The 13386-nt window shown below is 50.5% G+C and overlaps 1 protein-coding gene across 1 annotated transcript in view; it reads right to left on the bottom strand.

The window, feature by feature from the left end:
• Nucleotides 1-2510: 2510 nt before the first annotated feature.
• The window catches only part of Alox12b (arachidonate 12-lipoxygenase, 12R type), a 13042-nt gene continuing 2166 nt past the window's right edge, over nt 2511-13386 (bottom strand). Inside the window, exons 3-15 of the mRNA XM_021177596.1 lie at nt 9586-9667; nt 9354-9446; nt 9096-9218; nt 8725-8828; nt 8235-8407; nt 7865-8008; nt 6279-6482; nt 6003-6089; nt 5370-5539; nt 4840-4961; nt 3425-3525; nt 2912-3082; nt 2511-2754 (exon numbers count right to left, since the gene is read on the bottom strand). Coding sequence (XP_021033255.1) covers nt 2575-2754; nt 2912-3082; nt 3425-3525; nt 4840-4961; nt 5370-5539; nt 6003-6089; nt 6279-6482; nt 7865-8008; nt 8235-8407; nt 8725-8828; nt 9096-9218; nt 9354-9446; nt 9586-9667 — 1754 coding nt within the window. The 3' untranslated portion in view covers nt 2511-2574. The remainder of the gene's footprint in view (nt 2755-2911; nt 3083-3424; nt 3526-4839; nt 4962-5369; nt 5540-6002; nt 6090-6278; nt 6483-7864; nt 8009-8234; nt 8408-8724; nt 8829-9095; nt 9219-9353; nt 9447-9585; nt 9668-13386) is intronic.

The following is a 13386-nucleotide window of genomic DNA, read 5'->3' as shown; positions in this document are numbered from 1 at the left end:
TTTTTGTTTTGTTTTGTTTTGTTTTCAAATTTACAGACTCTCCTACCCAGAATCTTCCTTCCCTTCCTATTCTTTCTCTATTTCAATGCGGATAAGTCATTTGACTACAAAAAAACAAAAATAAGATAAACCTTGTCAACCAATGAAAACACATCCGTGGCCAGCGGGGGCCCTCAGTCTGCCCCCTAGTGGAGCACAGCCAATACTGCACTCTGTGGAGCTGGCCGTTTTCCCTCCTTGGCTTGCCTTTCCTCTTTTTCAGGGCAGCTGCATCCACCCTCTTCCCTGGGAAGCAGCGATGCCTTCCAGCTGTTAGTCAGCATGTATTCTCAAGTCCCAGGCTTTGTAAGTAATACTGTCAACATGTATTCCCCAACAACTGAACAGTGAGTAGGACTCAGAGCTCCAGGCTCCCCTCCCCCCGGGGGGTGCAGGGTTTGATTGGTTTTCTAGATTTATTTTCTATGTATGTTTTACTCACATATACATCTGTGCACCTCATGTGTGCCTAGTGCCTAGGGAGGTCAGAAGGTGGCATCAGATCCCCTAGTATTGGAGTTCTGCACAGTTATGAGCTTCTGTGGGTGTTCAAGTGCTGAGCCATAGGTCTCTCCAACCCCAGAGTAGTTCTATGAGGGCTTTCTGAGTCTGATCTTAAGTGAGACGTCTATCTCTGGCCAGACCCTGTTGTGTGACAATTTTTCCTGGGGAGATGCAACACACACACACACACACACACACCAATCACACTTGTCACATCACACAGAAAGGAAGCCCACAACGGACCAAAATACAGGTACCACCAGACTCCAACTTGGTAAACCAATGAGTTTTATTGGAGTTGCTTACAGGAGCAGATATAACTCAAAACCACTGCATTACCAAAGCCCACGCTAACATGCGTGATGGCTCACAGAAGCTGGGAGCCTGGAATGGACCACACAGCCCTTCGGCAGCTCAACAGTTAAGACTGCCCTTTCCAGGCAGCTCCGGTGGTCTCTGCTTTTTCCAGGTGGCTGACCTTACCTGAAAAACCTATCTTGGTTTCTCTGAGAGTGGTTAGCAGAGGTCTTTACTATTTATATACTCTTCAGGGTTGGGAGGGCCTGGCTGATGGATCTGGTCAGTTTCAGGGACTTTCTGAAGCTATTCTGAGTTGTTTATTCTCTGTCCTATTGAGCCCTCTGCTATCGAATGTTTCCATCTTGGAGAAAACTGCTACTACACCACACCCACCACCACCACCACCATCATCTCAACCCCACTCTCCCACCCAGCCCCCACTCCCCACCGGAGCAGTTCCATTTCCCCGAGGCAGCCTCCTGTTAGGCCTCAGCTCTGCTGGCTCTTCCTTACTGCCTTCTGTGTACCCAGCTGCCCTGGCCTCATCTGCTCTACCGCACTCAGTTGTTCAGTGGCCAGAGTGACACCTAGGGTGGTAAACATCGTCACAGAAGGAGGGGACTGAACTCAGCAGCCATGCTCTCTATACTGACTAAATTTAGGGTATCCGTTTGACTTCAGTTCCTGGATCCCCAATATGCCTACCCAACCAAGCAGCTGCCCCCCCACCTCCCACCAAAAGCCAGTAGCCTCACTTCCTGTCAATGCCATGTACCAGGTTCTTGTGTCACAGGCTCGCGGCTTTTGTGAGCCCTCACGCATGCTAGAGTGGGCTTTGGTAACACAGTGGCATTGAATGGAAGAGTGGAAGGGAGTCTTGAGATGACAGGTGAGAGAAGGAAGAAGACATTAGGGGACAGTGGCCTACTTGAAGAATGCCCTTGGCAGGGTTGGCTCCTCCGAGTGACAGAAGGGAGCTCGTGAGTGTGGCTTAGGGTGATACAGATTCCTAGAGTCTGAGTGTAGCTTTGATGAGTGTAGCTTGGGGAAGTTCAGGCTTCTTGTAGGCTGATCATCTTTTGTTAAGAGTGACGCTTGGGGGCTGGTGAGATGGCTCAGCGGTTAAGAGTGCCAACTGCTCTTCCAAAGGTCCTGAGTTCAAATCCCAGCAACCACATGGTGGCTCACAACCATCCGTAATGAAATCTGATGCCCTCTTCTGGAGTGTCTGAAGGCAGCTACAGTGTACTTACATATAATAAATATATAAATAAATAATATTTAAAAAAAAAGGAGTGACGCTTGGTTTATGTCTAAAATTGGATTCACCCTGGATCTCACTTCCCTAGGTAGGGATTGGGTGGACTAAGTCTCTGTAGGAGGGCACTTTACAAGGACCAGAATTGTGAGTTAAAAGGTAGGGTCTAAATCCCTGTGTTTTTCCTCCCTCTTCACCCTTAGCAGTGCCTGGATACCTACCCAGACAAGCCCTTCACTAAGTAGGAGTAGCCTGGCCTGAATCTCTAGGGCTATCTAGGATTGGAACCTGGAAACGGAACCTGGTGCTGCCCTGTGCCTACCCGGATGGCAGAGAACATGGCCGTGTATGTGATCACCCCCAGACCACAACCTGCTGCCCAGTAAATCCCCACGTTCTCAGACCGGGACAATGTTTACAGTGATTTTATTGGAAAATAGGAGGCAGTGTACGGAGGGAGGGCAAAGGGCGGACTAGATGGAAATACTGTTCTCAATCAGCACTGGGTCCAGGTAGTAGTACGGGAGGGTGAGGCACTTATTGCGCTGTCGGATGTTGTGAGAAATCTGGTTGAGGTTCTGACGAAAAGCCTCAATACTCCTCCGAGGAGCCTCCTCCACAAAATGGATGTCTGGGAAGTGGCCAAGCGGCCGCTGCAGAACAGAGAACCAGATGCTGGGACAAAGCCAAGCCATCCACCCAATCCTTTCTGCTGCCTCCCACTTCCTGCTGGCTCCCTGTCCCCGACACCCCTCAGCCAGCCTTGCCACCTGCCTCTCCAATGTTCAAGAGCCCCCCCCACCCCTGTACCCTGTCATCAGGCTCCCGACAGAGAGTCCAGAGCACCAAGAGCACAATGCATGTGGTCTTCACATCCGGAAGAGTGTCCATGTATGTTTGCAGAGTAGTTAGCCCCTTGGCCTGCATCGGTGGGTTCCTCATGGATGATGGGAAGTTGGGCATCCAAGAGGTGTACTCCAGCTAGAGTGGAGCAGAAGAGGTTTTCTGGGTGAGAAAACACCCAATTCCCATCAACCAAACCTGGGCATCCCTCTCTGGTGGTTGAGTTGGATCCCTGTCCGGAAGGCCCTGGTTTGGATCGGTGGTACTGGTGTCCCTGATGGGCCTGCAGGTGGGCGAGACAATGAGACTGGACCAGGGTTACCATGGACACTGAGGTTGAAGAGGGACTCAGTTGAGACAAGCAGGGAAGTGGAGTGAGGGGGAGGCGGGGGTAGGGGTGCTGGACCAGGGATAATGGATTAGTTTGAGGTTCCATCGCTGTTTGGGAGGACTGGGGCGGAGGCTGGCGGGCACAGGTACCTGGCCTGTGTTGACAGCCGCATGCCTGGCCGAGCAGGTGTACATGACCATCGTGACATATTCGATCAGCTCAGGTATAGTTCGCAAGCAGGTGGGGAAGCCTGAAGGATTGTGAAACAGACCATTCAGTGTTAGTCCTGGACTAGGCCTGGTACCCAGCAGAGGGTGCTCACCCTAGCTTGTCAATCGTCCAGTTGGCTGATGGGACTCCCTCCTTCAAAGAGCTCTGCCCTCCATAAAATCTTCTAAGCTAGGCCAGGACTGAATTCGGTCATTTCCAGCCTTTAGCCCACTCTGGACTTCTCTGCATCTGCATGGCCCTTATCCTCCTTAAGTCCCTGTCACCTCCTTCCTGGATACCAGAACATCATCCTAAACTGCCCTGTCCGTCTGCATCTGCGTGGTCTCGTATTCTGACCCATAAGTCTAATCCTTTTGCAGAACTCCCAGTGTCCGCCCTCTCTTATTCTCAGGAAAGTTCCAAACTCTTTAACCAGGGTGTGTGGCTTGGTATGTGCCCCGGGGAGTCTGCTGCCCTCCTGCCTCAGCTCTCTGCAGGAGGACAGGTTCCCACCTCCTTGGGATTTTCCACATGCAGCTCACACCCAGAAGCCTAGCCTCCATCAGGAAAGGACACATGCTGACCTCACCAAACACAGCTCTTACTAAATGTCACCCAAGAAGCCCAGTGTCACCCAGACCATGCATCCCCACGCCTGCCACACATCCACTACTGCAAGCTGGATGAGCTGCCTCCTCCTCCTCCTCCAGATCCATCATCCCTGCCTCAGGGTCCCCTAAGGCAGGGTCCTCTGGTTCTGCCATATCAAACCTTTGGCCTAGCCCATGAATATCCTGAAGGACGGCACCAGGACCTGTCTCCTCGTTCCCCCTGCACCCTCGGGAGCCGGCAGCACACATCATAGCTGCTCGCTAAACACTGACTGAGTGTGTGCCTGAGTGTTATGACCTCATGATGCTTCTCACTGCTCTCCTGGAGCCTGCCACCCCCCTCCCCTCCCCTCCTCCCNCCCCCATCCTCATCCCCAACCCCCTCCCCCACCCTGGCTCCTTTACTACTGCATGTTATTCTTTCTCATTGAATGTCACAACCCATTCATTTCCCAAGTCCACAAGGGCTTGTTCCTAGGAAGAAGAACTGGGGCCCCTCTGGGTCTCAGCAGAGACAATCTATAGCACCTGAGCTCAGACAAGATACCAGTGCTCTATCCCCCACCCCCACCCCCCACCCCCAGCCGCTGCTCTGGCCCAAGACAAGGCTCTGTGAAGATCCTAGGACAGTGTTTGGGCCTTCTTCAGCCACAGGGAGATAAGCGCAAGTCAGGGAAGCCATGGGGGACATGCCTAGAAAAGTGCCTTGAGCCCCAGGCCTGTCCGAGCTCCCACACCCATACCTGAGCTCTCACGCCCCAGGAGACACTCCTTGAATATCTCCTGTACCCAGCATTGCAGTTCTGGGTCGCCCTCCACGGCTGCGTCATTTGGGTAATAATAAGTGATGATCTCTGTCACGTACCTGCACAGGAGGTGGAGCCACAGTTAGAGTTTCTCCCACAGACCCCACCCAGGTCACGCTAGCTTTGGCTGGCCTCAGAGCCACCCCAGGCCTGTAGTAGCAAGGCCTGTGGAGCGGGTAGAGACGGTTATGGACAAGGTCAGAAACCACTCAAAGCAATTTCCAGAAAGAGCCAAGGGAGACCCTAAGGGAACTGAGAGCCCAGGAGGGGCCTGGGGGCCTGTCGAGCAGAGATGGGCTAGAGGTCAAAGCAAGGGTAATGGGGTCCCTCAGGCCCAGGAAGAAAATGTATGAACAACCCCCAGCCCCAGGTAACACTCAAGCCCAAATCCCTAGAAGTCCCCATAGCCCTTCAACACTCCAGGTGTCTGTCCACCTGAGTACCACCAGTTGCTCTCCCCACCTTACCTTTCCATCGCGTACCACACCGCCAGGCTGTCGTCACGGAAATAATACCCAGGCAGATCCTGGACCCCGCGCTCCACAAAGTCGTTGGGGATGCAGAGGCTTTTGTAGGTGAGCTCAGACAGACCCCGAACCATCACCTGTGCGAAGCCCTCTAGGCCCAGGGACATGGCCTTGAAGGAGAAAGAACTATGTAAGCATCCATCTGAGCCTGCTCCCTAAATGGGCATTACTTCAGTTCCTCCAGGATTTACCCCAAACCCAGCCTGCCCGAGGTCCAGGGACCCTTACGTTCCAAACCCTGACTCTGTACCCCAGGTAGCATCAAACACTACCCCCTGCCCCACTCCCAGAATCTCAGAATCTTTTTAAAAAAGATTTACTTAATGTATATATTGTTGTTCTCTTCAGACACACCAGAAGAGGGCATCAGATCCCATTTACAGGGTGGTTGTGAAGCCCCCACATGGTTGCTGGGAATTGAATTCGGTAGCCAATGCTCTTAACTGCTGAGCCATCTCTCCAGCCCCCCACTCCCAGAATCTTAAGCAAGTGACAGTTCTGCAGAGACTACTAAAGACTAATGGCAAAGACCAGAGGGAAACAAGTGTCCTGTTGGAGTCAGGGGAGTCTTACCCTGGCAGAGAGACCTCCCTTGTTGAGAAGGAGGGCCCGCCCAATGCTATTGATCTGGACGTTGTAGCGAGTGTGAGGGATGAGGAGCTGGGCAGGAAGGCAAGGAGGACAATGAGGAGAGAGCTGAGCTTGCTCCCGAGGACTTATTCCTGCTCATCAGACCCCCTTACTTTGGGAAGTCTCTGGAGATCCCTGGATGCCTCCCAGGGCTCACTGAACCCCTTCTCTGGCCACAGAGCAGACGTTTTCAAGGCCTTCTTCCCCGCGAACCTTTACCTTATACAGGGGGTGGCACATGGGCAGGTTCCTCAGGAGGGCCAAGCAGAAAGCTTCCCCGATGAGGTGGCTCTCCAGCAAATGTGCCACGGCCTCGTGGCTGTAGAACTCCGCGTAGCGCACCCACGTTTTAGCCAACAGCCAGTCCCACTCAGAATCATTCGGCAGGAAGATGGGACAATCAGGCCCAGGAGTCTGACTGAGCTAGAGGTGGGGAAAGCAGGAGGGTTGGTGAGAGAAGAAACCTCACAGAAACCTCCGCTGAAGGAGACAAAAGAGTTCTGTACTCCAGCCCTTCTGTCGTTGAGCATCTCAGGGTCCTTCTCTCCCCACATTTGCTCTTATACCCTGTGCCCTAAGCATATTCCTGGACCTGTCTCTACCCAGCAGCTCCCACTTTAAGAAGGCAGGTGTCTGAGTTTGAGGCCAGCCTGGTCTACAGAACAAGTTCCTGGACAGCCGGGGTAACACAGAGAACCCCTGTCTCAAAAACTGAGGAAGGAAGAGGAGGAAGAAGGTGAGAAAGGAGAAGGAAGAAGAGGAGGGAGGTGGAAGAAGAGGAAGAGCAACTCTGGCCAGCATGGCCCTGCACGCCCTGAGTCCCAGCACTCTGGAGACAGAAGAAGATGGATCTCCATAGGGACCAAGCCAGCCTGGTCTACACAGTGAGTTAGTTCTAGGCTAGCAGGGACGAGATTGTAAGCTCCTAGCTGAAGGAGGAGGAAGAGGGGGAGGAAAGAAGAACAGATGGGGAGAAGGAGGAAAGGAAAAAGAAGAGGAAGAGAAGGTGAAAAGGAGGGTGAGGGAAGTAGCAACAGCAGCAGGGGAGGGTGAGGGGGCTTGCTCAGAAACTCCCTCTTCTGATAATCCCGCCTACCACAACCTCCAAAGCCACCAGGTCAGGCACTGTACAAGGTCAAGGGTGCCCAGCTCCTGAACTTGGGAGAGAGGGGAAGCTATCATTGAAATCTAGCCTTCATGTTCCACTTATGAGCCAGACAATCAGGGCTTGGCTAACACCTCCAGAGAAGAACTATTTCTAGTTTATAAATGATCCTTGTGACAATCCATGAGGAAGAAACTCCTCAGTTTGTCCTGTCAGGTCAGACTACTAGGGAGCTACTGAGTCTGAATCCCTCAGTGCTGCACAGAGGTTGTTCTGCAGGAGACTGGATGAATGACGTCAACAAGACAGTCTCCAACCTCCTGGCCCACAGACATCTGGTCACCTCTGTGCACATAGTCACAGCATGCACACTGTGGGAGCACAGATGAGTGTACCGCAGGGCCCCACATTCATATTTAGGCACAAAGTATGTATGCACATGTAAAAAGATGGATGCTCATTCCAGGCTCCACGTGGCCACACATGGATCAGGATATGCATACACATGGGCACATTCTCAGACAAGGTTGCACACAGGATGTTACACACACATACACACTGATATGGACATACACTTGCCCGTATATGCGCAAGTACAAGGCTTACACAATTGTAAACCTACAGAGGGATATTTAGGCACACAGGATCAGCACTGGCCACACCCACACAAAGTAGCTCCACCCACACCTTCCCTTGGTACCTGAATGGCAATGGGCATCATGTTGCCATCAGGACCAAAGTGCAGCAAGCACATCGGGGCACAGTGATGCTGCTGCTGACCATTGAGCTCCACGGTGGGGATGCCATCCAGGATGCGGTAGTCTGCCAGGTAAATATTCCCCCTCTGGAGGGGAATCACAATGGGCAAGCAGGTAGTTACTAAGATAGGGTACCTACACACCAGGCCTCAGGTGCAGAGGAGGTGGCTGACCCCAAGGCTCGGAAGGGGTTATAGAAGTGAGAGATGTGATCTTGATTGAGACTCAAATGGACCTTGTTGATGGAGAGGCAATAGAGATGCCTGAGAAGAAGCCAGCGAGATGCCTGGGGCAAGCCAGACAGGGCCTCACCTCCAGCTCTGCTTGCAGGCATGTTCCTTCACCCAGGAATGGGGCCACCATTTCATCTGTGACTGGGAATTTGTCTGGGATCTGTGTACATCTTCGGATCAGGCCTGGGTTAATACCATTGAGGTACTGGTACCCAAAGAAGCTGTCCTCCGTCCAGTGCTCAGCCACATACTCTGGGAGGAAAGAGCAGAATGTCACAATGAAATCCAGCAGCACTCTCCCAGGGATGGAGAAACATCAGAAAGAAAACAGTGGTCATCAAAATGACTCTGGGGGAAACATGAAGCCCCCTAGCTTTGTGTTGAATGTCCAGAGGGGCACAGGATGATGGCTTTCAAACAGCCTCAGAAGGACTCACCCACCGTTCTCAAATGGCCCTTCAGTTGCTCCCACTTGAGCCCACTGATCCTATGAGAGGAGGCAGCCTCTTGCCCCGCCCCCAGGGACCACCTGGCTGCTTTGTGTTTTATTGGGAGGAGCTACCCCATACCAGAGACGACAGTCTTGGTGGCAGGGAAAATATTCTTAATGTCCTTTAGTCTCTTCCAGGAGCGTTTGCGATCCACCAGGCCACGCAGTTTGAAGGCCAGCGCCCTAGGAAGTGGGATGTAAGGAGTAACCGGTCAAAAGGAGACTAGGTACCCAGGAAAAGTGACAGGGCCACCTACTCCCTGGGGTCTCTGAATCCTGGGGGTTCTAAACCCTGTGTCTCGGGGTCTTTTTGTCTCTAGGTCTGTGCGAGTCTAGTTTTGGGTTTTCTACTCTGTTTTTCCAGCTTCCCCAGCCTTTTTGACCTGGAGCCATTCTGAAGGTGTGGGTAGGGAGGGCATCTCTGCAGGTACCTCACCCGTGTGCACTCACATGGGCCCTAGGCGGTAGAAGAAGGAGGCTGTCTTGACGAAGGAGAAACGAAGATTTGAGTTTAAGAACCTGGTAGCCTTAATGTTGATGAGAATTGGGAATCCTGGAATATAACCATCCCACCTGTGGGAAAAGAACAGGGCTCGAACCTGGCACCCACTGTCCAGTGGGCAGCGAGAGGCAGGTACGGGCCTTGTGAAAGGGGCGGCGGAGGGGCGGGGGGAGCGGTAGAGGGGTAGGCCAGCTTCTGGTCCTTACTCAGGCCGGTTGGGATTGCGGCACCGTCGAGGAGGAGGATGGTAACTGGGGATATCCACATAGTTGGGAAGGCCGGGAACAAAGACCCTCCAGCTGCAAAGAGAAACCAAGTTCGTGGCCCTGACACACAGGCACCGCTCCAGACAGAGCACAGCGGTCCAGAGCGACTCACAACCCCTGGACTTCCCATGGCCCCCCTCAGGACTCCAGACCCTTCCACCCTCCCGCTCACTGGTAGAAGTCCTTCTTGGCTCTGATCTCTTCTTGTCTGTGTTCCAAAAGGATAGGGAGTGTGTCGTCTGCTGTTATCTTTCCTGTCGTGAGACAATGGGGGGGGGAGGGGGAGAGGTTCAAGGTCTGTCCTTCTCCCCTGCCCACCCCTGCTGGCTTCAGTTCACTTCCATCCCCGGACCAGCTCATGGGAAGGGGTAGCTAAGGATAGAGAAGGCCCCCTTCAGGAGAGGGAGGCTACATCTCCCTGATAAAATCCCCCACACTCCAGCTAGACCCTTCAAGTTTTCCATGAACTCCCTCTTCGAGACCCACTAATGGTAGCCAATAGTTCTGGAGAGGTCACTTTCTAACACACTGTATTTACATTAACAATTTCAGGTACACAAGAACAAGCTAATGAGAGAGGTGATCCACCCTTCTCCACAAATGCAAAATAGGAAAATCTGTAGAAATCAAGTTTGTTTTACGCCAACCTCATTGTCTGGGTTTTACATTTACCTGAAGCTGCATATAGGATGTGCTTATGACAGGATTTCCGTATGTATTCTAGGCTGACCTTGAACTCATGATCTTCTGGCCTCAGTGAGTGCTGGGATCGCAGGATATGCCACTATGCCTGGCTATACACAGTCTGGCTTGAACTCACCTGGCATGCTATAGTTTTAATTACAAATAGTAGTGTGTGTGATTAGTAATATCCTGGTGATAGAAGTTTCACATAGTGTGTGTGTGTGTGTGTGTGTGTGTGTGTGTGTGTGTGTGTGTGTGAGAGAGAGAGAGAGAGAGAGAGAGAGAGAGAGAGAGATTTCTAGTCTAAAACCCCAAAATACTTCAAAATCTAAAACTTCTTGTATGGCAATAAAGGCTGCAAGTGGAAAATTCCGCACCACGTCCTCCTGTCACAGTAAAAAGATGCAGGTACACTAAAGTGTTGTGTAAATACCTTCAGCCTAAGGGTAAAAGGCATAAATAAAACATAAAGATTATTGATGTTTAAGCTTAAGTCTCACCTCTGAGATAGCAAATATATGCAAATATTTTAAAAATCCAAAATACTTTTGACCCAACCATTTCAGATAAGAAATATCCAACCTGTAGATACAAATACATTGATTTTAAAAAAAAATTGTGTGCATCTAGGGCCAAAGAGGTGGCTCGCTAGTTAAACTCACTTGCTGTTCTTGCAGAGGACCCAAGTTTGGTTCCCAGCACTTATCAGATACCCTCTTCTGGTCTATTTGGGCACCAGGCATACATAAACATTACGTGGAAGAAAAGCATTCATACACATAAGACAAAAACAAGCAAACAAACACTTCAAAAGAAAAACATGTGTCTCTATGTATATAATACATATATGTACATACACACACATGAACATACACGTATGTGTAGCTTCTAAAAAAAAAAATCTAAATTTCAAAGTGCCTCTGGTCCTAACAATTTCAACTAGAAACTGTTTTCTGTTTTGTCCATTTTACAAGGAGAAAATAAGTTGTGATGTGTGATGAGGGCCAGGCTGCTTCTGGTCCTCATCCCCCACCTAGTCCCAGCCGTCACACAGGCCCTTCTGCACTTGCTTTTATGTTATATCACTGCATCCTCTGATCATCACTACGAAGTGGGTTCTGTTGCACATTCATTTCACAGATGAAGGCACCAAAACTTTGAAGAATACGGAAACATGCCCAGATGTCCAGGAAATAAACTACTGGATGGATGAATGGATGAATGGATGGATGGATGGATGGATGGATGGATGGATAGATGGATGGATGGAGATGAAGATGAAACTCCACCCAATCTCTCTCCAGCCTCCTGACTGACTGCCCCAGGCTGGTGTGTACCATCAGTACAGCCCCACCATTTTTCTCAGGGCCCTCATTTTGCTGTTCTCATCTTACTCCCCTATGCCCCAGCTCCTCCTGTTGCACTCTGGGAATGGTGGTGCCCCCTGGAGTTGTGCAATCCAGATCCCCAGTTTAGCACAGTCCCCAGGGCGGGAGCCTCACTCCTTCGAGGGCCCAGCAGATGACTCAGGTCTCCCTGCCCTGCTGTTGCGTGGCAGCCACCCCACCCAACCCCATTCTTGCCCAGCCAGCTAGTATCACCTGCCTGTCCCCTGCCCATCCCCTTCCATGCCACACAGACCCATCACCATGGGAAGGTACTCAGCGTCCCAGTGACTCCCATGATGACATCCTCACCCTCCCCTAGAGCCCGCCCAGCCTCAGCCTCTCCTTTCCCTTGACTTAAGGCCCCATTTCCTCCTCTGAGGAGGATATTCTAGCATAGACAAATGAATGGGTAGTCCTCTATGGAAATGATGGGGCTCAGACACCAACATCCTCAGTTACACCCCTTCCCATGTTGAGAGAAGCCTGCAGAAGTTCAAGGGGTCTAAGAGAAGACATGCATCTTGTGGCCCTGCCACAGCCACACTTAGGAAGCTCACTCAAGTGGCTAGATGAAGGCTTACAGAAGAGGTGGATGTGTGCAGCAAAGGCAATTGGGTCCTATCCTTCTCCCTCAGGAGCAGCCACACAGTCCCCCAAAGGCAAGGCAGCTTAGCTGTGCTGCCAGCTCTGGAGAAGCCCAGATGCCTGCATGAATAATGAAGTCTCCTATGGGAGCCAGGGAACACTTGCTGGGTAGAAAAGCCCACTGGGGATAGCAATGAGTCCTGTTAGGAAACTAAGGTATCCCACTGGGGTAACAGAGTCCTCTGAAGCAATATAATGGCTTATATATGTGTGTGTATGTGTGTGTATAATATATATGCTATACTCATATAGTAATATACTACTAGTATATATATATATGTGTACATATATATACTAATATATATATATACTAATATATATATATATATATATATTCTTATGTATTCTTAGTGGTTTCCTAGCTGAACATTGTATATATTCACATATATGTATGTATGAATATGAGTATATATATATATATATATATATATATATATATATATATATACACACACACACATATAATGTTCAGCTAGGAAACCAGTAAGAATATAGCCCAATTGTTAGTTTTCATCTACCATACATAAGGCCTGGAGTTCAAATCCTTAGTATCACACAAAAAAAGAAAGAAAATCAAGCCAATGAGATTGGCTGCATGGATATAGGTCCTTTCTGCCAAGCTTAGATGACTGAGTTTGATCACCAAGATTCCCATGGTAGAAAGAGAGAACCAATCCCCACAAATTGTCCTTTGACCTCCACTATGACGAGGCTTGTCATGGTAGCACACGTCTTTAATCCCAGAACTTAGGAGGTCGAGGCAGAAGGGTCTCTATGAGATTCTCAGTCTACATAGTGAGATCCAGGACATCTGGGACTATAGAGAGAGACCCTTTCTCAAGCAAATAATAAAATCATATACAAGGGCTCGGTGACCTGGAGAGCTAAGAAACTAGGCTTCTAAGAAGAACACAGATCTGACTGGAACAATGGAGCATCCTATTGTAGAAACATAATCCTGCTCCAGAGAGCCACAGAGGTCCTTGTAGCACACCAGGCATCCAATAGGAGTCAAAAGAGAGTGAAGCATGAAGGGGAAGACTGATATGATCTGGGAATGCTCCCCGAATGAGGCTGATAGTGATCCCTGGGCCTCAAGATCTGGGAATAGTCTCTGTATGAGCTGATAATACTCCCTGGGCCTCAGGATCTGGGAATGCTCTCTGCATGAGCTGATAGTGTTCCCTGCATGAGCTGATAGTGCTCCCTGCATGAGCTGATAGTGCTCCCTGGGCCTCAGGATGTGGGAATGGTCT

Source organism: Mus caroli, chromosome 11 (genome assembly GCF_900094665.2).
Source record: "Mus caroli chromosome 11, CAROLI_EIJ_v1.1, whole genome shotgun sequence".
Taxonomy (NCBI): domain Eukaryota; kingdom Metazoa; phylum Chordata; class Mammalia; order Rodentia; family Muridae; genus Mus; species Mus caroli.
This window is presented reverse-complemented; position numbering and strand designations above follow the sequence as displayed.